This window comes from Galleria mellonella, unplaced genomic scaffold (genome assembly GCF_026898425.1).
Source record: "Galleria mellonella isolate WM207_F2 unplaced genomic scaffold, CSIRO_AGI_GalMel_v1 utg38, whole genome shotgun sequence".
Classification (NCBI taxonomy): domain Eukaryota; kingdom Metazoa; phylum Arthropoda; class Insecta; order Lepidoptera; family Pyralidae; genus Galleria; species Galleria mellonella.
The window spans coordinates 6,098,577-6,125,303 of NW_026442090.1; the positions used below are offsets into that span (position 1 = coordinate 6,098,577).

Genomic DNA, 26,727 nt, shown 5'->3' on the forward strand with positions numbered 1-26,727 from the left:
TGGTACTGCTCATGTTTATAGGCGACGGTTACCACTTTCCATCAGGTGAGCCGTCAGCTTGTTTGACATTTTAAGTTGTATAAAAGAAATACACATGAAGGGTATTATGATTGATACAATATATTCTGTTCATGTCTATGCGACGGTTATTACTTTCCATCAGGTGTGTCGTCAACTTGTTCGCCATTTATTAAGACATAACTTATTTTCAGGTGGCATATTGCGAATTGTACGAGCACGGGGACGCTACGTTCACATTGAACGTGAAGCCCGCGGAGCCAGGCCGCCATATGCTGAGTATACAATTCGCGGGCGAGCACGTGCCCGGCTCGCCATTCGTGCTCAAAGTTGCTGGGGCGCCTGACCCGTCTAAGGTAACTACATTTATGTATTACCAGTGATATGTAGAAAGGTAGAAATTAGTGTGAGTAGATAGGTAAAAAGATGGAAAGATAAATTAGTATTTTATATTAACTTTAATAATAAATCTTAAGAAGGGTCGACCTCAAGCAAGCGGCCAGTCATAAAATCAAAAGTAAAAAATTTTGGTAATACGAATAAAATCGTTTCTAACATACGCTTAAGCCGTTGAGGTGCCAATGTAACAAACAAACGAACTTTCATATTTATAATATGTATTTGTATGAATTTCACATATAAATCATGTGTAAAGAAGTATAAATGAAAACCCATATCAAAATCCTTTGCTGGGATTAGAGAAATTACCACTTACTTTCAGAAACAAACGCAGTCAGCAATTTAGTTTTATTTATACTCTTTCCTGTATATCATAGTAGACATATCCTCAATAGGTGCTCTTTTCCAGTCAGCTGTGAGTGAAGTTGAGAAGTTTTTAAGTTATTTATAGACAAAAAGTTTTTTTTTTACTTTTTGTTTAGTATATTATTCAGTCATTTTAGTCGAGATTGATAACGCCTAAATATATATATATATATATAGTATCTCTTTGTTAAATGCCTTATCGGAAGTAGACGAACAATGTTGTTCTTATGTAAGTGTATTTGTATTGTACGTGTGGTTTATAATACAAATATTACGTCAGGTCCGTGTGTATGGCCCGGGCGTGGAGCCGGGCGTCCTAGCAACGTTCCAGTCGCGGTTCCATTGCGACACTCGCGGCGCCGGCGCCGGTCAGCTCACGGTGCGCGTGCGCGGCCCTAAAGGCGCCTTCCGCGTCGAGATGCAGCGCGAGAGCCAAAAAGACCGCACCATCATATGCAAGGTACAGTTCACACCAAATAACTTCTAAGCAAGTAAATTTTGCTTCGCAAAAAAAGCTCTTAACTTGTACTCTTAAATTACACACGCATATACACACTTACGCGCGCCCACATGCATGCACGCATGCACATACACTCACATAGACGTGCAAGCACACGTACAAATACACGCACGCATACACACAAATACGCACGTTCGCACGCATGCACACACGCACGCACGCTCGCAAAGTATACACAAATCTCACAATTATAATGATGCTACATAGCGATGCTCAAGTGAATAAATATATGGGTACTTTTGTTTGTGACCACATTTTTATAAGCAAGTGACTATATACTTCTATAGTGTTTTTATTTGAACATGGCAACTTAGAAAACTTTTGCCAAGTGCATAATATATGATTGTAATCAGTTGTGTATGATATATAAATAAAAAAAATATTTTGCAGTTTTCGCCCACCGAACCCGGCGATTACCGGGTGGAGGTCCGATGGGCGGGCCGCCACGTGCCCGGATCACCATTCCCCGTTATGATATTCGACACTCAAGAAGAACTGCGTCGATATCTGCAAGCGACCGCCGCCTGACACTAGCGTATCACTAGTATTCCAAACGTTCAATGCAGTCAAGTGCACACGGGTGGAGTAAACGGTATAATAACATAGTCATATACTAACTATAACTAAAATATTGTAAATTGAAAGAATAAAGTAGCTAGAATTAAGTCAAAAAAGTTATTATGACTTTTTAGCTTCCAGGCAATACTAAATTTAAAAAAAAAAAATACAAATTTACGTCTAGACAATTACTATTTCACAACTGATAGGGTAACCGATCAGTAGTACAGTAAGCTTGGAAACTGTTCGCTATCTTTTTTCTGCCTGTGTACCCTCGGCTTGACTGGTGTATAGATTGTAACGAATGCGGATGTAATTATTAGATTTTCCAATTAAATTTGTGTAGTTTAAATGACTTTGAGCATTATTATTCGTGGCTATAATATTTTTATATATTTTTTTAATATTAAAAGTTTAAATATAGAGAATGCATTAAATTTCTATCGTATTAGTAGAAATTTTCATATTTATTATGTCGAAATTACTTCACAGGTTGTTCAATTACAAAAAAACTCTAGAATACAATTGATAAACCACTAATATTAATATATACTCGTGCAATATATATATATATATAATTGTCCCTTCACTAGGAACTTGCCAAGTCGAACTGTCTCTCACAATCAGTATCCACTAAGAGCTTGCGCCCGTTATAGGCATGACAACCTTTTCGGATTGCCTTTTAGGTTAGTCATAATTCAGAACTATTGCTCAATAAAAATAGTTTTCGCTTACGTCACCTGCATATATATATCCACTTTCATTGAGTAATAGTTCCGACTAATACTGCCTTGATATCTCTTGGCTATTATCTACTCAGAATTTTCTTTGTTTAATTTACTCAAATTTTACAATTTACACAGTTTATTTATTTATTTCAACCCTATCGCTTTAAGCGATAAGTTCGCCATTTTGATGCATTTATCAGGAATATACCACTTTTTTTTTTAATTAACTGCTATGGTTTACATGGAATGTGGGGAGAGGGATGTGAAGATCGACCAGCTTGAGTATATTCCTAGCAATGGGTTTGCTTCTCTCTATTTCGAACGCTCCTCAATCGAATAGTAATGCTTAATTATTATAAACTGTGCATTGACTAAAGCATCGTATACAATGACATATAGAGATTAGATTATGTACAACGTTCATTTGTAAATATGGTATTGTTTATTGGCAAGTATATTGTGTGCAAGTTTACGAAGAATATTCAAGTCTTTTCTTTTAAGTATACAATACGAGTAAATAATAATATTTTTTACATACATTTTAATGGTATGGTTGAATGAGTGCATGATTTTGTATTTAAGCGAATTTATCGCTTTCTAAACTTTAATAATCGAAAATTATTTAGCTTAACTATTGGAGTATTTTGGGTGTGTTAAAAAAAATTATGACTATTAACAGATATGTCGCATTTCCATATTTTTTATTTCGACAAATTGAATTAAATAGTCTATTCAATATAAGATAATTTCTAACTTATGTATTTAATGGTGTAAAACGCTAATTGATTTAAAACGTTTGTAACCGACGAGGGGATATTAGAACCACTATGATATTATTAAATAATAGGTGTTTTGTATTTCGCTAAAACATTAAAATGTATTTTTAGCATTTAGATGTAATAAGTCAATTAATATTTGTAATTATAACAAATTCATTTCCCATTCGATTCTCGTAAGCAAGTACACTCTAATGCAGTTATAAGCATAATAAACTGTTTAATTGTTAAAATTAATTTATTAATGGCGACATTTAGTCTTACCACCTAACTGAATTATAACTAATTACTTTTCATTTTTTATATATATCACGGCCTATGTGAATTACAATATTATATTGTATCTCGGTTGAGTGATATTGCTGAGTTATTAATTCAGTTACTAATAAAAAATATTGTTAATAAATACAACTTTATTTACTCGTTTGCCTTTTATTGATATTTTTTATGCAGCTTATGTAGACATGATCAGTACCATAGACATAACGGAGTATACTATTTCGCCCATGATAGCCTCCATGCGTTGCTATTCCTGAGGACTCGGGTTTTATCCCCCTGTACCCAGTAACTTCACTGCCATATCCCACCCTTCAAACCGAAACACAGCATTAACAGTTGATGTCATATTCAATACTAATTTATTTATTGTTATGGTACAAGATAAAGATAATTCTTTAAACATCAAATCAGGCTATGAATATTTCGACACATTAATTGACAGCAACATTAATCTCTTTTTTGATATAACAAAAATATTGGGCCACATTACGTTTACATTTTATTTTGGTCACTACAGTCATACGTTATAATAAGTAACTATATGCACATCAAATTTGGATAAGAACAGAAAGATTATGACTACATAATAAAAAAAAAACTTGGTGGCGTAGTACCTATCCTATTCAAAATACTCAATACACATGTAATTAAAATACGTTGGCCTTATTTGTGAAATATGGTTATTTATTAAATTTTATTGTTACAATCTAAATCCTCTCAATTTTTTTATCTTCACAAATCTAGAAGTTGATATGACTATGTGAGAAAACGTAAAAAATATTTTCTCGCTCTTGTGTTTAAGGAAACAGTACTTAAGTGTAATAAAAATAAAAAAAAAGTCGTGTCTATTTGCTTTATTAATAGATGCTCTGCTATATACTTTGGTATCTTCAATAATTCAAAAATTTGTTTTCAACAATATTATTATACCTACAAAATGTTATACTTTTCTAAACAATGATGACAATAAACATAATAATTATTTTCTTGTTCAAACACAAAAATAAACTATTATTCGACCATTAGTACATTCTTTTTTTTTTTAATTGTAAGCATTTATTTTATTTTAAATACAGAATTTTTCTACAGAACTTAAAATGTCAAACAAGCTAATAACCCACCTGATTTACCTTACAGACTGCACTGGTATTCGAACACCCATAGTAATTAATGGCTAACTCTGGTGAATTCTTATGCCTCCGTGTTATTTCCAGGCTATATCAGCAAATTTCGTATGAAAATCATAATTTCTGCAACAACCCTAGTAACGCCGGTAGGCTCCAACTAAATGGGGCTTTTTTATCAGTATAGTTCTATTAAAATCATACAACAAATACATAGCCTACTATGTATTTGTTGTATTATTAAATGGACAAAAAAAAACAGTTTCATAAATTTTGTAGTGTGATAGAACTGAACGGTAGAACTTTACAAATACAATCGCCACGTTGGATTCAAATAATAATTACTCTATGAAATTTGAACATATCTAGTGTTATTTTCACCACAACAATAATAATCGTATACTCAACAATTGCTTCTATCAAAAATTAAAATCATGATTATATTTAATTATTAAGAAAATAAAATTTTGTGTTATATCAGTTTCATTTTAGCGTGCACTTATCATGTTATTATAAATGAGCTCATAGTTCGATCAGATTATACTCATCATCTATCGTTATCAGAAATAATCCACACTGGCACCATGTGGTCCTACTGATACCCCCTTCATCAATGACGGCATACGTTAGCTACAAAACATCGAAAACAAAGACGATTGCCATCAAAAAAGTTATTGTATAAATTGTCAATTTCCATGCTCTTTTATTGCGAAACTTGTAAGTAGATAAAAATTTCTAGATGGCGATGCCAAGATACATCAATTTTTAAGTTAGACCTTTAAAAATACAACTGTGTAAACAGTATTTTCCCTGGTGCAATAGTTTTAACCTGATGCCGGAACGAAAAAAAAACAAAAAGTTCTCAAAAATATTAGTTGCTATTACTGTTATACCGATGTAGTCTAATTACAAATTCGTTATATATATAATATTAATAAGATTTATAAATGTACATCAAAATTTCTCCAAAAGAAAAGAGCGTTTCCTTGTAACTACCTGCAACTGCCACTGATCTAACTGGTGTATCTTAAAAAAACTGTATATTTCTAAAATAATATCAATGTTTTCTTGTTATTTCATATTAGGTTTATATCTGAAGCTGACAGTACGCCTGTCCGGGAAAGGCGGTCGGCCGTCACCGCCCAACTGCATGCGCAATGCGTCTAAACTCTGCCATAGCTGTTGCATCTGCCCAAATATTATAACTTCCAACCGCTGGATTGACGAATGGAGCTCCTCTGTAAATAATAAGTTAACTTTTAGACTTTCGCATTGCATGGTTTATAAGAAATGCGCGATCGTTGAAGTAAACTGGCCGTGCTCACAAGTAGACAGTAGCGTACTTGTAACCTAGATTGTGAGTGGGTAGTGTGTATCCTAGTCGAAACGCGGAGTCTCTTATAAACCAATTAATAAGTTTTATTTTTTCTTTTTAATTGGTTTGGAATCAAGTACGTTTAGTGTAATAAGCTTAACTTTTAGAAACTTCAGAGTTTCAAAAATTCGATTTTGACTAATGCTGTGATGAAACTTAATATAAACTCCCGACCAATGCTCCGATGACTGTAAACACGGTTACCAAATCTAACAGGGTGTCCAGATGCGAATTTTGATTTTCGCCCAAACTTCAAATATTTTCTCTAAATTGATATATGATATTCAGGATTTTTTGCTATGTATACAAAATAAAGAACGACAGAAAAGCCATACCTTATGTTTCTACTTTTCCTTCTATTCTTTTCATTATATACATACCTTCAATCATATCGTCATCATCATATCAGCCGTCAACTGCCAATTGATAGGCATTATAATAATATAATATTAATCATATAATTATGTGCTGTATATACCTGTACAGATACACATACTGTAACTACGAGTATTACCTAAAATTTCCAGAAAAACTACCCTAATTTCTTCAGACCCTTTTCACTTTTCGCTAAAAATTTCTCCAAAATTCCATTTCCTCAATATTTCACGAATGGAAAATTTTCCCCAAAAATTCCTAAAAAATACCCAATTAGCGACGCTGAAATCTAAAGAATAAGAATCATCAAATATTTTCATGAACAACCTTTAATAAACATATCGTAATACCTCTTTGTGGTTGGTTAACAAATATAGTTTGTTGTATGTCTGTTAACATCTTTTTTCTCAGAAACTGAAACTAATGTCAAATACTCAGGTTTACAATCCCTTACAGCGTGAAACGTTAACTTGCAAATATCAAATTTCTAAGTTAACGCAATTAAAAGATATAAGGTAATATATTGTCTTATGACTATAAAAATATACACTATACACGGCCGTATCTATAAGGTATTTACTCTTGATCTAGAATCATGAAATTTGGCAAGAAGATATATCGTACAGCACAAGTGAAGGGAAAAATCCGAAATTCGTAAATTTGTAGTTACATCACAAAAAAATAATTTTTAATTTGTATGGAACCATCGGTGCTCATGGAACTCGCACTCAACCGACCTTTTTTCTAATCATAGTTCTAAGAGAAAGGCGAAATATGGGCCGTAGGTAAAATAAAATAAATAAACTGCAAAATTTTCTAAACTTACTAGACGTGACTACTCCATGTAGTCTCCTGGTGATTGTAGCATTAGCAGTAGCGTTAACCTCATGTGTTTTCACTGAGCACATAGCTCGTGCCTCCTCCCGCGGCCCGTATCCATGGTAAGTCGAATTCCATACCTCGATATATGGAGCCTTGTGATTGTGATCTGGTGTCTTGCTGATTGTGTAGCGGGGACCTCGAGCTGTCGTGTTGTAAAAAAGATAATAATTGTTTATTATTTTAACCGACTTCAGAAAAAGAGGAGGTTCTCAATTCTTTTCTTTTTTTATGTTTGCTACCCCAGAACTCTGTCTTTTATAAATCGGTTTAATTTTTTTTTATAAAGGATATATTTTAAGATTAGTCCCATAGAAATTTTATCGAAATCGGTCCAGTAGTTTGGTTTTGAAATCAATGTAACTGAACAAAATCTACTTATTAATTAGATAAAGATTAGATTATCTGCATGGTGATGGAATAAGAACATAATGTTTTCATCGTCAGAGTGTCGTAAAAGGTGACTAAAAGGGATCAAGCATATATAGCGTAGTAATGAATACTAGGCTATAATATCCTCTTTTTATGGGTTCGCTATGGTTATGAAAATCTACCCCCATATATGCTGTGGCATAGTCCACGTGAATCAGATAAATTTTCCTAATCTGTGTGTAATCTATCAAACATGTATTTAATCTTGCTTGATTGAGTAGCAAATATTTTTATAAACTTACACATTTATAATATTAATAGGATTACTTAGATTGCTTATGATTTTGTTTTTTATACTATTTTTATTTATCACATTATGAATAAAATTAATACTTTGTGCAAGTTATAATGTAAAACTTGGCTACAATAGATTCGGGATAGTGCGTACGGCTTTCTACGTTAGTTGTTTATATATTTATCGGAAACTCTTTTTTGGTTTATTTTGTTGATACAATATATTGTTCTGGGGGGAAAGGGATTGTTAGTAATGGAGACTGAGAATCCCATTGCTAGCAATATACCCAACCAGGTCGACCTCCTCGCGGTTCTCCCTGGAAACTATCATGGTTAATTCCAGATGAATTCATCATGATGGGCTAACTGACCTGTCTTCATCCTCATTGATCATTATTCACTGGTGCCCCGCCAGTGTATCCCGTTAGCGCAGGCGGGGCTACCATTCCATTTTCATCCAATAAAAAAAAATATATTGTACTATTTATATATTCGATCTTATCTACTCTAAGTGCAATGACTCTACTCTCGGTGGTTGTTTGAATGAATTTTCGAGCGGGTCAATTTAAGAAACGAACTTTTCTTAATTGCCTCTAGTCCAGGCGGTCAGCGTGATTGTTCTAAACATTTGTAGACCGATTGCTTATAACATAAGATATTCTAACTTATAGACAAAACAATTGGACATTGCTGTCTTGAATTCTGTATTAAAAATTAATATAATGAACTACGTACCTCACGCCAAGAAAGAAATAAAGCTTTATTTAGGAGTACGTGTTGTAAACGTTTCATAATATTAGATAAATTGTATGTATGATAATGGCATGTTATAAGTAAAGATAAAATGATAATCATATTCTAAGTAATGTTTTTATCGTTTCCTATTACATCAACCAACATTTATGTACATCTTTTACATGCCATGAACTTTTCATTACCGATCGTCTTTCTTACAAATGTGGTAGGTATCTACTGTAGTACCATATTTGCAGGTCAATTAACAAGCAATTGTTACCGTTCTAAGAAGCAAAAACATGCCATAAATCAACACTAAGCCTATTTGTGGACGAGATGTCGAAATGTGTGGTCCACATGGTCGTATTACATAATATCTAATGTTCAGTTGACGAAAAATACCTCTGACTGTCCCAAGAATTATGCATACAGTCCTCAGCTGCTTTGGACATCACTGAATATTAATTATTAATTATTTACATTTATTCAGATTATAAAATTTGGCCGCTTAGAAACAGCAAATTGCGACAAGGAATTTAATACTGAAGCAACATTTCTGTAACCTTATGTGCTAACCTAATATTTTAATTTGATAATTTCGCAAAACTACTGTTTGATGAATCATTATATATACATATAATAATTTTAATGTAAATCTATTTATAACTTAATTTCTAAAGTTCATATTAGTGTTAAACATAACGATTTCGCTGTGATGCCAAACTAAAGTTTTATTTTTACGTACGTTTAGTTTAGAGAAATGGCACTTCAGAATCGACTCCACTATCATACGAGTAGTAGTTTAATAAACTCTAAAAATATGTATTTTTAATAGGTGTCCTACAGTCTGTGTTGCTATTTATCTTACTATCTGTACAAACTATAATAAATCTATACTTACTTTGTATTATAAAATCGTAAACTTGTCTGTCTGTTTAAGTATTACCTCATCTCATGAAGACGGCTGAACTAGATTTCAACGAAACTTTATACCTAATTTTATTTTATTATATTCTGTGTTTATTAAATATGTGAGATCACGATCATATATAAATATGTTAACTTGAGGAATGACAACGCATCAAGAATATCATGGGCAACATAGTATACTTTATAGTGTCTATAATTGACGGTTACCACTTTTCATCAGGTTGGCCTTCAACTTGTTTTCTATTCTGACTTGCATAAAATCTAAATCTAAAAAAATAATATATCTCATCTCCTTAATTGTACTAAACATTACATATTACATATTTATTTTACTTTTTTTTCATGGCATCAACCATGAGTACCCTTTAGTAATAACGATTTGCAAATTAATTATAACTAATGAAAATATAAAAATAAAAATAAAACTAATATTAATTCAAGACGGGCATAAACTATAGACAGGTAGGTACTTATCTGTATCACAAAATCTTCTTAAATACATAAGAGATTAACTATTAGTAACAGCATAGGTAGACAATAAAATATTATTCTCTACTGTAATTTTTTTACCTATTTTATACTTATTTGATATGTAAAATCTATACTTACCTATGACTACGTTTAAAGTATGGTTTATTCTAGTCAAAATAGGTACTATAATAATCGTGATAAAATTAGTGTCAATATTCAATAATGTTACTAATATATCTAAATAATAATGCCACAGATGAGTGCATAATAATATATAATTTAAATTATATTAACATTTATTTATTGATTATGATAATAAATTATTTTGGCAATTAATGGTTTGTACGTCGACTTTCATATACATATAAGTACAAAATCTAAGCTAACAACAAAGAAACCATTCATTATAATACCAATAACAATTTAAATGATAATAATCACCTTAAGGTATTAGATAAATAATATTTTCGATAATGAAAACATTGATTTAATGATTCCACTACAGATAATAATAATATCAATTACAAATTACAATAACAACTTGGTTTAGATATCTTCATATCAAAGTATAAAGAAATAGATAAATTTTATAATGTATGTAATTATATTTTCTAATATTAATATAACGACATAATATGCTACTTTTTATTCCAATCAATTAATAGGTAATAAAGGTAAAAATTTCGATATTTCCGTTAAATTGGAAAAATGTCGCGGGTAAAAACTAGTACGAAATAATTATATTCCATTGTGTAGCCTTCTATTACAGTGAAAGAATACTTAAGTGACTACAAAAAGAGATGAAATATATGTCGAATATATATTACCTGTATATGTCTCGCCAACCTGTATATGTCTTTATTTTCTGAAATAAAGACAGTTGGCTCTGAAGTTCTTTTCTTGTAAAACAAAATCTCGATTTAGTAGTTTCAGAGTTTATCCTATATTAATATACTTTTTTAAAAATATCAACACCAAATAGATAACACATATGAACAAGATATGATTGAAATATGTGTCAAATAATTGTTTCGATTATCTGTCCCTCAATTTAAAATACCGGTACGATATGAAGCTCCTACAATAAACAAGGAAATAAGTCTAGGATAAGTCCGCATATATAGTCCACAAACCTGTATTAAAAGTGAATGTACTAAATAAATAAACAATTGTAATTATAATACTTGGAACACCATACCTAAAGCAAGAAAATTTTAAATTGTTCATTTCCTAAATTAACCGGGAATCGCACATGGGAATCGCCTATATGTGCAACGCGGCACGTGTTACTATTCGTATTTCTACCCACGACTTCGTCCGCGTGACAGGGTTTGTATTGATTAAAAATTTAGTAACAAACAAACTCATTTTCAGATTTATAATATTAGTGAAGATTTCCATACTTACAGTGATGATAAGCAGGTGCTGTCGTCACACGTGTCACTATCATATATACGACCACCACGAAAACTACAAAAGTTCGCCACATTTTAAAATATATCTAAAATCTAGATAAATTAATTTATTTACTCATTTCTATATTAATTTTTCTTTATTATCTTATCTCTTGTTACTGACTTTTATCTACTTAATACTTATATTATATTATTAACTTAATTTTACTTAGAAGCACGCTAGAGTAGGGTATGGAATGACGGCGTATGGTGTACGCATGGCAAAGGTTACGCCGGGAACTGAGCGATGTGAACCAGCTATCAGTGACTAAATAGTAGACAGTGTACATACTAATACAAAATATGTAGAAAACTGTACATTGACATGGCATTAATGAATACTGACCCAAGGATTATTCAATATATAAAATATATTCCTTGGATATCCTGAAACTACTACTTATATAATCAATAGTTTGGTAAGTAAATATTCGTACAATATACATATATGACTGTACAGACTACAGCGTGTCTGGATTATTGTATATATGTAAGAGTATATCACAATAAATATCATAACGTCGTCAATACACAAGAACGTAATTAGAAAGGCTCAATAATAGACAATAATTTAGGTACCTATAGAACAATAATAATAATATCATAAAAATGCCACCTGTATGTTATTATCAATCTTTATTTAGTACTCGTAGATAATTGCTGTACTGTTACTGATAGCAAAAAGTTTTTTTTAAACAAACTAGGTAGTATATAAGGCTTTGTTTGATTTCTGATACAGAGTAGAGATTAACCTCGTAAAGTTCTTGTTCGCAGACCATTTTTAATACCATAATAAATTAATCTCCGACTAAAAATTGCATAATTATACCACAGATTAAACATTAGAGATAATAACTACCTTGAGAGAACTATTTTCGCTAAGTACTAAATTTACAACAATGTCCTATGATTAAACTCCTAAACATGCACTAGAAGAAAAATAAGTACAATAACCTCAGGAGTCATACAAAATCTACATTTTCGTGTGTACTTACGTGTATACGCTCTAATTAAGAATAGCAACGAATTTGTTATTAATGCGCTACCTAGAATCGTCATATGGACGGATCTTATGTATTAAAAAAAATCCGCAATTAAGAAGAGGAAAATATTAATTCCCCTACCTATTATCCAACTCCAAGACGTCAACCTACATAGACAGAAGATCCCGCAACCCAGGGTAGTAGTCTTAAGAAGAAAACGAAGCTAAGAGGTTCGCTCCAAGACCATTACCTACGGCCTGCTCAGAGAGTGAAGAACACTAATATCACTTTGTACAAAAGTCGATTGCTTGATCGAAAGCAAAAGAACGGTTCATCTTCAAGACTCCATTGTAATGGACGTGTCTAATCACACATTCTTATCATTTCTAACTTTTTCGAACATAGAAGAGATAAAAGATATTTAATAGAACGAATCAAATATTCGTAAATCTAATTACTTTATATATAAAACCCATATAAAGATCGAATTCTTTATACAGTTTTTGCAATAGCTAAACGAGTTGTTTAACTATTTCTATCAACACATCGTTTTGTATTACATTACAGCTGAAATCGTGTAGGGCAACAAGTTCACGACCTTGACAGAAATAGCTGGCTCTTATTTCCTAGTATGTTTTTACAACTACCATACATCTACTTACTGATGTAGAATCATTACAAATCATAGGATAAAGTTTTGCAGAAATATGATAAATAAAATTTTACAGTCTTACCATAAAATGATAAATTTGCAGTAGAAGTGTATTGAACATACTCGTATGTGTAGAAAATGTTTTATTACAAAATTAATGTTTTTCTTTACATTATGTAAAATTAAAAGATGTCTAATAAATGTTTAAATATAAACAGAAGTCAGATGCCATTTTGTAATGCTACAAATTTAACTTTTTTGTGCTTAATATCTGTCCATTCCTTTATTCCTTTTATAGATCTTTCGGTAGGTACTTGGTTACAACTGGTAGTCAGATAGGTACTCGCCTAGGATATTAAAATTTTATTCACTTTTACAGTGAAGAAACAATACATGCGTTATAGATTTTTGACCTGAACCGTAAGATAAACGATGCAATCTCTGACTCAAGACGCATTAATACACCTCAGTCGTGTAAATGATACCTTGTATAGTATATTATGATGTCCATATTTCATCACATCTATAGCCCACGGCTTCGTACCACTTTGCAATAGCTGGTTAGCCTTTGGTAATATATAAATACTTGTTAATAAAAATAAAAACCTGCTATTAGAATATTTTTATTCAGATATTAGGATGGAAACCTGTAGATGCCTAATATTATATCTATCGATGATTCAACCGCTATAACTCTTTAAAGTAATTCAATAAAGAAAAATAAAACAGACAAACATGATCCAACATTACATAGATTCATCCATATTACAGTAACGTGATATACTACCGTGTTCGTCTGCAAATAAATTACAACTTTTAAATAATTATAAACTATTAAATCATAACGTGGTAGTGGTAAACTATAAAAGCCTCAACTGAAGAAGGAAATAGCAAAACTCAACAAGCGTTACCAATTTCGGGTCACGTTGAGAGATCTACAATCACCTCACCTAATTAGGCATTCCTAGTTCTTAGTCATACTTTTATTGTATGTACAAACGTCGTGTGGAGATTCTAGCCAGTGACCCATTTTATGAAGAGTATCTATTCAGTTGGTATAAGTCAAATTTATTAACCAAGTATGTAGGTACACCTCGTTAGGATATGTAATTTCCTAGTTAAGTGGCGATTATCTCATACATTTGCAACGAAAACGTAAATATCTCTAATCTCTAGTATAGTGTTAAACCAACACAATTTTTTTATATATTTTTTTATTTATTACCAGAGGCAGACTTTGTACCTCTGTCCCATTCGTGTTTCAACCGTAAAACAGTTGTGTTTGCATGGCTGTATTTTAGTTTGAAGGGTGGGATATGGCGTGAATTTACAGGGTACAGAGGAATAACATCCGAGTCCTCAGGAATAGCAACGTATGGGGGCATCATGGGCGAAACAGTATACTCTGTTATGTCCATGGCACTGCTCATGTCTATAGGCGACGGTTAACACATCAGGTGGGCCGTCAGCTTATTTGCCAAAACAGTATACTCTGTTATGTCCATGGTACTGGTCGTGTCTATAGCTTATTTGCCATTCTAAGTTGTATAAAAAAAAATCTCTAAAATGGAACTGATATTAGTTGGCATAATAAAATACGAAGAAGATGTTTACGTATGTAAGATATGATACGATGATTCCTAGTTACTATAAAAAATATTTTCTTATGCGCGACGACAAATAGTGACATGGCTATTTAATTTGAATAGGTAATAGTGTAAACATAACACCTAGTACAAAAAAAAAACTATTTTTATCAAATTCAATTAAAATTTAAAGGATATCATGGTTTTCTAAATAAATTAATCGATGTCTAAGTCTATAATTGTAAACCTTACGTACTTACTTGTGGAATTTTAAGATTTCTAGTACCATTTTGATCTCAATAAACCAAAATACAACAACACCAGAGGCTTGCAGGTGTGCAGCCGGCTTTTTAAAAAGGAATATGATCTTTTCTTGAAGGTGCCTAGAAAATGCACTTTCTTCAGTTTGTTTTTAATATATTGAAAACATTTTCAGTACTATAATGTAAAATACAAATCTTTTTTTAAATATTATACCTAATTTAATTTTCATCGAACATTCAGTCGCATATAATAGATATCATATAGCTATAGATTGACTTTTGATAGGCAACTAAGTGAAATTATCCCAAAATAAGAGTGTATGCAAAGTAAGACAAAGAACATTTCAGTACTTGACCACATCCCTTTTTTGCTTATAATGATATTTCGTTTTAACTATATGACACGCAATGAGAGTATCATTGCGTGCCATATCTATTACAACCACTGGTATTATCCTTAATTTATGACTTACTACTTTACAATTACTTCCTACTAATTTTATGTTTTGTAAAGATATTTGGAATTTTAGATGTAATGGTTTTAATGAAATTTGGTATACAGATAAACCATATTCTAGAGTATATATAGGCTACTTTAGATCCTATTTTTTTAAAAACATGGGCCGAACAAGCATGCAGCTAACCTAATGGTAAATGACTACTGCCACGCCGCACCCGCAACACCAGAGAATTTGCATTGTGCTGCCTACCTACCGAAAAGAACCTGTCAAAAAGAAATATGCTCTTTTCGTGAAGTTTACGGTGTTAATTAATAATAATAATTGATTTTAATGTAATAACTACCGGTTTAACTGACGTGTAATTTAGTCGAGAATGCTTGATTAAATTAGGCTCGCGTTCGCATCAAGATTAAAGGTCTCAAATAGTTTAGAAACAAGTCGAGCTTTCTCGACTTCATTGCGCGTAAATTAAAATGGTAATTATTACATTAAAATATAATGTGTATTGATAAAACTTTTAACAATAATTATTAATAATAAAATCTTAATAAATTAACCTATAATTTAAGGTAACATAGTCCTTAAACAGACAAAGAAAGACCAACAACGAATACACTAGTCTTCCTATCGCCGTTCATGTAGTGGTCTACTTTTAAATCCCTTTACACGCGATCTGTATTTTATTTGGGACGATTGCCCACTTAACAAATTAACTAACTTTTCTTCAACAGAATTTTAATTGATTTATAGACACGACCGACTTTAGTAGTCTTAAAATTTATTGCTGGAGAGTTGGTTAAAATGTTAGAGAATACACTTAGATCATTGTTGAATATTGGATGACTGAAAAAATATTAAGATTATAAGTATTATAGGACCTACCTACTTAATTTTTATTCTTGACGAAGAGAGAGAATTTATTGTAAAAAGATAACAAACGAACTGTCTTTTTATATTAGTAATAATGGTAAAGATAGGTATATATCTTGTATATATAAGATAGACTATAAAAAACTATATTTAAAATCTAGTTCTACAAAAAAATACCGATGATTGACATAGCAAAACCAGATACATATTTAAAAAATAAACTACTAAACTGATTTTGATACAATTTCTATGGAATCAATCTGAAAGTATATTATTTTAATTAAAAAAATAATTTTGTTTATAAATTTAAATTTAAAGTCAAATTTGTTTATAAATGACGAAGTTCTGAGGTAACAAACATGACAAAATACAACCGAGTTGAGGTTTTCTTCCTTTTTCGAAGTCGGTATTAAAGGAGGCCTCCAAAGACGACTACATCAAACAATGACACCCCGCCCTGTCATCATAAATATCTAAATCACAATTATTTGCTTTTGACATGTGACTGGATGCACTCATTCGTAACTCTGCGTTCAGTACATATCATGAACAGTCATAAATCTCACGCTTAACTGTCGATGAAGCAATCTGAAAATATTTCAACAACTGGATATGAATCGGTCTTATTTATATTTTCAAGTTCTGTGCTCTGAGAATTACCTACTCTGGCACTTTATGAACTAAGTTCTTTTTTATTATTTTAGTTACAATACCTAAGATTTGTCTGCGCAAGTCATAGAACACATCACAGTTTTATATAAGCTCCTCCTAAATGTATTATTTTAATAGACAAAAAAGTAGTCAGGCAAATCTTCATGTTACTTATTTGTCCATCAAAATAATAAATAAATCCCAGAGAAATAAAATCTAAAATTTTATTGCTGCTGCTTCAATAACCATATGTGGCAATTTCATGATTATTGAAAGGCAATTATTTAATCTAATGCAATTGTAGGCTAATTGCTGGTGGGTTACTTAACGGAATGGATGATTTATTATTATCCTTAAGTACATAAATATCTTTCTATTAAATTGTAGATAAATTAAGAGGCATTTCACATAAAATCCAGATCTTAAGTGTAGATTAGAAATCTTTATTTTCACAGCTGATAAGTAATTTTGGCTTTCCATTCAAACAATCCATCTACAGCATGAATCAAGTCATCGAAATTTTATTTAGTAAACATTAATTCGAAGAATGCCATGAAACTTTTATTACCTCGCCATTTTTAGAAACAATTGTTAAACACTTAAAATCTCCTCCCATAAACTTCCATATATAATTAAATATGTCCATATGCGCTAGATGGGAGCGGCCATTTGTCCTCTTACAGCGACTGACTTAATTCATTTATTCGTTGATATATGTCAAGGCCCTAAAACCATACGGTTTAAATCTCATTGATGTATTTCCCTTTGTTGTGATGGGAAAATTAATTCAATTAAAATACGTATTATGTAGCTGACAGTAACAGATATTCGCTCATTTATTGAGCAGTGATAATAGTTCGACCACCATTCAAATGAAGTACATTCAGGTTATTCAGGTTCATTGATATTAATTGATGGATTAGATATAAACATAATTATCCATATGTTAATTATATGGATTTATAATAAAATAAAATATTAAAAAAAATATAACCAGAGTAGAGGCAGTGAAAATAATACCTACTTACTCGATACTTTCCACCTGGCCCGTAAAGACCTTGACATGCAAAATGTATTTATTAGGAATCTTCCTACATAATAAAATTTAATACATTATATTAGGAAAATTTTTAATTTTATTTTCAAATAACATGATTAGAACGGCAATATTTTTTTGTAATGCCTACGCGCAAATTTGTTGTATGGGGGGCACCAGAGATATTGAGTATACTCGTAGTAATTCTACCGAGAAAAGCTCTATATTTTCTGTAGTTTTTAGACTTATGTTTCCTACTTTTAAGGCTAGAGGAGCGATGACATAATTACTTACTCTACGTTGTTGAAAAAAACTCTGAATCTTTAAATGTATTAGATGGATTATGATAGCAAACAAGACTTCATTACAACAAGAATTCATTACAATTTCTATTCATACCTAAAGGCACAAAGTCATTAAAATAACTTCGTTTATTAAGTGTTACACAACTTGTACCTCTTATGATTATGTTGATAATTTATAAGATCATTTGTACCTACATATCTAAAATAAAAACAAAGACTAAGATAATTAGATCTTACAAAACTAAACATGATAAGTAATAATGTAGGAATGTAATGTAATCATCAAAACCATGGTCAGACTATAAAGGAGTTTCTGGATGTCAACGAATTATCTTTATCTGACAACATACTTATAAATTAACTATTATAATAAACATATCGATTTCTTGCTAGTAATAAACAAAAAATATTATTTACGTTCTATTACATTTATTCAGACCTGATGATTACTATTTTCCATCTGGTGATCCATCTACCTGTATATCATTCTATGTTGCATAAAATAATTGAGGTCTAGAATGAAAACATCACATAATTGGAAACGTGTCCACCCCAGAATTACCTAGTGCCCACCGTAGATTACAAATAAAGCTTTAAATTATGTACAAAGGCGTGACTGAGAGTACATTATGTCTTTTTTAAGGGGTCAGATCCCCTTGAAAAACTATTTTAAATACGCCAATGTTATCAACTTTGAATATTATGAGCATCATTATAAAAGCCGTTGACTGTCCTTTGCTAAACATAGGCCTCCCCCTGTTGAGGGAGTTTGCCAGTAGTTGCCACAAATGGCAGGCAAGTTAGCAACTGCAATTAAAAGTTGGTTAGAGAGACGCAGCTGCCCGTCACTCGACCAAAAAGGTTAGGGTTTTCCGTGACTTTTTTATAGATAGTTATTAGTTATAACCGTCTAAAGAAAAAAAAAGGAAAAACAGAGTTTACAATTATTATTTTAAACACAAATATACGTTACCAAATCAAAACGATAGTGGTCCAATAATATACCCCAATTTACATACCACAAATACAACTGACATCAATAACTTTGTATGTCAATTTAAGTTTCTGACTAACTTTCTGATGATGGAAAACAACCGTAATAAAAAATTAAAAGAATTCGGAGGATAACAGAAGACTCGAATCCTGCAACGTTGGTTAGTATTAATAATAAACCTTTATTTATTTATGTTTATTTATTGGATATCAATATACATACTATTCGACGAAACATGTCGATTTCTGCTTTTACCACGACGGCGAATGACGTTGAGTACCTTTGTCTACCCCACTAGGTATTATTGTCATGAGGTTTGCAGGATTTTATTCATAATCAAGCATAAGACAATAAAATTAATACATTAGTCTAATGCCTGATTACAAATAAACCTTGTAAACAATTAAAAATTAAGATAATTACGATCAGATAGCAATTCGGCGATGATTGATCAGATTAAGATTCTATTTGTTTGCAAAATGATTTATCACTAAGCCGCCAAATCAGTGTTGTTGTAAATAATTACCTACTGATTAACACCTGTTTTAATATCTGTAATGATTTAAATTGGTCACAGTAACTGCTGAACAGTGAAAGAGTCGACAGGTAAGTCCCTTACACGCCTATACCTACTTGTAACTTTATTGGTTTTCCATTATAAACCTTTATTTTTTTTATTTAATAGAACTTGCATTTTTTTTAATATTTTAATTTGTGAAAAAGTGTCCGTAATCATAGTGTATAAATATATAAATATCTCTAAAATGTAATTTATGCAAAACATTTATTTATATTTAGAAAATGTTATTAAAATATAAAATTAATATTTCAGTAATTGTGTAATTAAAAAAAATCCCAAGCGGTCTGAGTTTTAAACCGCACCTAATACTTCATTAATTTTACTGTTAAAAATTGATAACTTTATAAATGTTACATCATAGATGCTATGTTAAACCTTTATGAAACTCAACATTTCGTGATTTAAATTTGCTATCGCATAACGTTCACATGTCACTTGTCATACATTTATACCTAATATTAATTTTATAACTTTACCAAATGTTATATATTGTAGTTCTCGTAATCGATTCTGCTGTACAATAATGAAATGAATGAGTTTATCTTATAGTTCCGATCTTGTTCTATTATCAATTAAACTTACGGTTATTGCAATCTTTAACTTCCATTATTAACATTTTACTTTGTAACATGCTTTATCATTATTATATTCAATCATCAATGGCTAAAACACCTGTGATCTAGATAATAAGCTATCTATAAATACCTACTTAGATATGGTTGTCAAATTCTATCTTCTTACTACCTACTCTATCAGGAACCTGAACTGAAGATAGACAGATCCATATGTACCCATATAAAACTACTTAGAAACTATTTTTTTTATTTATTACTTAAATAAAAAAAAAATATTAACGTAACGATTGAACTTCTGAATCTAGTAGTAATTACTTAATCTGAGACTTATGTGGTGAACATATTGAAACAACAACTGTTATTAAATGTAAAAGTAGGCTTCGTTATTTTAGGGGGCAATTTTGTGCTAAAATGAGGTTTTTATTTTTGAATCGATGAAAATATCGCTGTAGGTTTTGATAAGAATGAATAAAGGCTAATGAAAGCTCTCAGCGTGGCAGTAAACTAACAAACTGATACCATCCTTGGCTGAGATGTAGACACAATTTATATTAATGGGATCCAACTTTGATTCGGTCGGACCAATTAAGGAAAAAAAATTAACTTATTCAAATTTAGCTTTTCTGTCTAGGTTGTCTAGGTTGTGTGGTCTAGTTTTATTTATAGCATATAGAATCCTAACTTAAAGCCTACGCGATTGAAATGATCGTATGTTACCACCTATTTTTTTTATTTTTATTTTTAAGCAATGAACTTATTGATTTTTCAGAATGAAATTCACAATTGTATTAGCCCTCTGCGCGTTCGTCGCCGCAGCCTCCGCTGCTGCTGCACCAAAAGTCGTAGACGAAAATGCTTTAATACCACGTAAGATTACATTTCTAGATACTTGTAATAAGGATCCTTTCACAATGAGGAACGTTCGTTCATTATATAAGACTAAATTGATGGCAAGATATAGCTAAATATCACGTAAGGAAAAAGGAAGGGGTGTTTCGCTATATCTCGCGAAATGCCATATTATTATTAAAATACCGTATATAATTAATAGACGTACCATAATAACACTTAATGTGCAACTATAAGTCCGTATGCTATGAAATGCGTATGAGTTTCCCAGAAAATTGTATATCAAAACATAAAGTTTAATATGTAAGCTTTAAGGGGAAAACATAAAATATCCCAATGAATCGAAATGACACAGATTTGTCCTCATTTGTGGAACGAAGGTAAACATGGGTTTCCTACTCAATTTATAACTAAATTCATAAAAAAATAATTAAATATACTCATGACAGTAATCTCTTATGGGGTACTTTTTTTTTATTTTTTGTTACCTTTGTAGTGCTCATGAGATTCGAGATTACATTAAAATGTAATACAAACGTCAGCCAGGTTCAAAATCGTAATCTTTGAAGTCCGCAAAACTTGATTTTATAGATAATATACAAGATAGTAGTAAAAGATGCTTAATTTATTATTATTTTGTTTTTCTTTCCATCCCAGAGGTGCCAGCTGTCCCCAAGGACGAGGCCAGCCGTAACATTCTAGTTAACATTCTCGTCCGTCAACTGATCGAGTACGTGAGACATGTCATCAGGAACGGTTCCGTCATCTTTGGCATCCCACCACTGGACCCCCTTGACTTGGAAGAGTTGAACTTGAGCATTCCAGCTGGACTTCTCAAGTAAGTATTTTTCAATTACAAATACAACATCTGTTATTAATGACATAAATGACTGAACACAGTCATACTAAATAGTAGTACTTTTTGTTTTAACCCTTGTTTAACCTAAAGAGACTCTTGAATCTTAAATCTACATGTCCTACGTTCTGGCTTTAAGACTCTATATAACTCTATGTTCTTTATTCGTTTTGTGTAACTGCAGGATTGTATAATAATTTTTTTTTCTCTTATAAACATAATACTTAACTACTATATTATATTTAGTTATTACTTAAAGTTTATATTATATATTAATGTAAAGACGTCACAGTATATATTAAGTAAACAGATATTTAGATATTTATTTAAACTCGAGGTTACCTTTAAAATCTAATCTCCAGTACAAAACATAGATAAATAAATTCTATACTTCCTTCTTATAGATACTATATTATTAGGTAGGTACTTCACCATTCTATAAAACTCATAATCGCAGTATGTACCTAATTAATAAATAAATAGATAGATATCGATTTCACTATTGTAATTATGTGTAAATATAAAACAACAAAGATACGTACCACACAATGATTCAGTTATCATATTTTAATTATTTATAATTATTTTAATCTAATGGAATATTAAGATCAGTATCTGGGTTCAGAGATAACCTGTCCTTTGAAAACTAATTATTACCTTACCTGATATGGTAAACTTAAAAGATAATAAAATAGAATACACCTAAGTAGATACATAATTTGAAGGCACTATGATAATAACAATAATCTTTTATGGACGTAACTATAATGATCATGACGATTTTATTACTATTAGGTGTTTGTGTAAATTTTAATACTTCGTAAGACTATATTACATGCATGATGCTAAAAGCAAAATTTTTAGAAGTTGCAATAATGCGTATGGTATGTCACAAACTACATAATATATTATTAATTATTCCTATCGTATAGATCTTATCTGAATGTGTTTTTCTTGTAGTCTTCAATATGGGTTCATTTTATTATGATAATTATTTTACTTAGAAAAAAAAACAGTAAGAAAGATACCTATTCTCTATGCAATTTGAAATGAGATATAAATTAACGTTGCATCGAAGTGGATATGGATAACACAGAATATACCATGTCGCCTTTGCTATTCTGTTTGTTATTCTATTTTTAAAGACTAAGGTCTTATGCTTTCGTAACCTAAAATGCAATCACAACTTTGAGGAGAAGGTTGTGAATGATACAGAGATAACATTCGTGACGAATTTTATTCAAAATTTCTTTCTTTTTCTGTTGCAATGAAAATGTTAATTGTATTATTAGTATAAATAAAATTATCTTCTACTTCCAGTTTGGATCTGGAGCTCCAAAGAATCGCTGCTTCAGGCTTCGGTGACTTCGTTGTGCACAGGAGCGACTTGTCTCTGCGTGGTCTGACATTCGACTTGGATATCTCCGTACCTCGCCTAGAGATCAGCAGTGGTAAATGAATATTTACCTTAGATAATTTATAGACTTTACAGTGGTGATCGCCATCAGTAAACGTCATGAAGTGTGAGTTGTGTAATGACGTAAATCTGAGATTCTGTAACTTCTGCTAAAGGCGCAGCTAAGGTTTCATTACGAATTATCGACATAAACATTCACATAGTTGTTGTATAATAGAGTTCTACTTATAATGCTTTAAATATTAAATTACAATATTTATACTACGAGTATATAAGATTACTTGTCGCGTTTTCGTGACATGAATTCCTTCCGTAGAAAGAGCCATACTATGAATATTCAAGTTTTAACTCTAAATACAAACATTCGTATAAATATAGTTTAAAATTGGAAATACAGATTCTATACGAAAACGCCGGTACAGATGGATTCTTTTTATTCCTTTTCATAATTCTTAACTTTTTCTTTCAGAGGTATACGACTTAGTTGGTGATATTTTAACTGCTATCCCATTATACGGAACTGGTAATGCTAGGTAAGTATTTATGCTCTCTATACAAAACCCTTTCTCCCTAACACTTAAGTTCAAACATGAGAACTTTATCTTTTTCATAGTAGAAGCTCTATTTATTTTGGAACTAGATGGTACTGTGTGTATTCAATATTTTTTTTATATCGCTTGAATTGAGGTAATAAAAATGTTAATCTAAGATACAATTTATCTACCAATTTTACCAACTTGAAAAATCTGAAAGATCAGAAAAAATTTGAAATATCAAATCCCTTCAGTAATTTAAATATGATTAATTAAAAAACTTTTTTAAGTGACGCAGGTCTGGGTTGTCCGGATTGGGTATTCAGATCTTTGTTGCGTGTTTCTCAAAACATAGGGTGTCATAACTTGAGGACCAGGCCATTAATGTCATTGTGTGCCACAAATAAAAATCTCGTGTCACAATGATGTTCATACTAATCTCCAACTTGAGAGATAAAATAGTTCATCCTGGTAAGAAAAAAAATGTTTCACCGGCCAGCTAATTATATTATATCATTTGTTTATTTTCAGGTTTGTAATTGAAAACTTCAGACTGCAAGCTAGACTCATCTTGAGACAATCTGAAGATGGAAGATCTGTCCTTATTGACAGAATCGAGAATGCAGCTTTCCAATTGCCCAACTTCCAGGTAAAATAAAATCTTCTACAATAATTTACCAATTTCGTAAACTACATATAAAATAAAATCTACTACAGAGGATTCATAATATCTTCATCAGAATTGACAATGTATTGCACTATATGACCAGACTTGAATATTTTCTCAAGTTCATTATGTTATATATTGGCAAAAGATACTTTCCAACATGTTAACTGTCAATTTTATGCCATAATATCGTTGTAATGTATGTAATATTTCAAAGTACCGTGATTTATAATATTTCATTATTTCAATTCACAAGACTTCAATGACATTATGAAATTAATTCCATCTACTATTTATAGCACCTGTTAACATAGAGTGTGCCTTACCTTCTGTCATCCTTAAACTTTCTTGGAATGAGCAGTCTTACAATAATACAAAAACACACACACACTGATAATAACAAAAACCAACTTTAAATAAGGAGGTTCTCAATTCGATAGCTTTGTTTTTTATATAAACATGTACCTAATTCTTTCCATGATTTCATTACAAAATAAGCGAACGAGAAATAAGGCCTTACGAAATTATTTTCTATTACAGTCCCAACTGACCGGAGTGATCGGTGGTGGTGACGACCTCGACGCGATCGTCAACGCAATAACTGAAGAAGTGATCATCGGGTACGTCAACCGTTTCCAGGGCGCCATCTCCAAAATTGCCTCCCTCGCCGTCATCGCCGTCGGAAACCCCCTCCTCGACCAATTGGACACCTGGAGATTCATTGCACCACTTATCCCCTCGTAAAATCTTGTATTTTCGTCTGAACATAAGAAAGCAATGTTAATTAAACATCGCTTACAATAAAAGCTCTACTGCATATTGCCTATTTATTTTAATATCCATTTTATGAGTATATAACATTCTAGATTTTTTGCTCGTTACTTCTTACACGTAGATTTCAGATGAATGAAAAAGAAAAATAAATAATGTATCACGATAAAACACTCAACAGATTTTAAAATAGATCTTCCGGGACGCAGCTGTAAAAAGCGTATACAATTTGATGTAGTAATTTTTGCATGATACTAAAATAAAAAGATAGACAGACAAAATTTCATAAAACTATTGTTTTAGCTACGATTGCCCTTATTAATCCCTTATATTATATTTTTTAAATATCGCTCATGTATAGACGTCTAGTTACAATTTTATTCTATTAATATGGTACCTACATAATTAGTGTCTATCTATAGCGTAATAAGTTTAACTAATAGGTATTTGGAGTGAAGTGGTTAGGCTACCTTTTTGACTGAACAAAATTACGGGCCATTTAGCCGTCATGATGCACTTATATGGTTTTAAGCGTTTCAGCGCACTTTTAACACTGTAGTAATGAGTGTATCAAATAAACTGCAAATACGCCATACTTATTATTTTAAGTACCTACCTACCAAAAAAACTATTTATGGTCAATGTTACACTAAGGTTAAAGTAGGATAAATAGATGTAACTCAGAAGAAACAAAAGCAAAAGTGTTGATAAATATTTTATTGATATCAGCATCTAATATATGTAATCATCGTACCAAACTTCTCGGCAAACGCCATTAAAGTCTTTCTTGTAACCAGCAGGACATCCGCCACCTTCCAACCATGCCGGAGAATCCTCTACATCCTTTCTTATCACAATCTCTTCATCGATATCCTTTGGCATCTCCTCTCGATAGTGCAGTTTCGGCCCAGATAATGCAATTGTTATTAATAACAATAGAAGAAAACAAATAATTCGCAACATTATCCTCGTGGACTTGCACCGGACCGACTGAGATTATCATTACTAAATTCATGGCAAACATC

The 26,727-nt window shown here is 31.3% G+C and overlaps 3 protein-coding genes across 4 annotated transcripts in view; 2 read left to right on the top strand and 1 right to left on the bottom strand.

Moving 5' to 3' along the window:
* Positions 1-3,787, top strand: part of LOC113522823 (filamin-A) — a 110,924-nt gene extending 107,137 nt beyond the window's left edge. The window contains exons 52-54 of the mRNA XM_026908651.3: positions 213-374; positions 1,064-1,243; positions 1,694-3,787. Of these exons, the coding sequence (XP_026764452.2) occupies positions 213-374; positions 1,064-1,243; positions 1,694-1,831 (480 nt within the window). The 3' untranslated portion in view covers positions 1,832-3,787. The remainder of the gene's footprint in view (positions 1-212; positions 375-1,063; positions 1,244-1,693) is intronic.
* Positions 3,788-4,309: 522 nt separating this feature from the next.
* On the bottom strand, positions 4,310-11,882 carry LOC113522982 (uncharacterized). Its single transcript, XM_026908838.3, has 3 exons — positions 11,607-11,882; positions 7,345-7,542; positions 4,310-6,006 (listed from the first exon to the last, which is right to left on the bottom strand). The coding sequence occupies exons 1-3, from the start codon at positions 11,686-11,688 to the stop codon at positions 5,840-5,842; spliced, it is 447 nt and encodes a 148-aa protein (XP_026764639.1). The 5' UTR covers positions 11,689-11,882; the 3' UTR covers positions 4,310-5,839.
* Positions 11,883-19,920: 8,038 nt separating this feature from the next.
* Positions 19,921-25,748, top strand: LOC113522683 (uncharacterized). Of its 2 annotated transcripts, none has more exons than XM_026908451.3 (7): positions 19,921-20,060; positions 21,379-21,476; positions 22,116-22,296; positions 23,635-23,765; positions 24,201-24,264; positions 24,796-24,913; positions 25,472-25,748. In XM_026908451.3, exons 2-7 carry the CDS (start codon positions 21,380-21,382, stop codon positions 25,673-25,675), a joined length of 795 nt encoding a protein of 264 aa, XP_026764252.2. In that variant the 5' UTR covers positions 19,921-20,060; position 21,379; the 3' UTR covers positions 25,676-25,748. The 2 variants fall into 2 exon arrangements, with proteins under 2 accessions (XP_026764252.2, XP_052753607.1); XM_052897647.1 differs by lacking the exon at positions 19,921-20,060 and adding an exon at positions 21,006-21,025.
* The last annotated feature ends 979 nt before the right edge of the window (positions 25,749-26,727 follow it).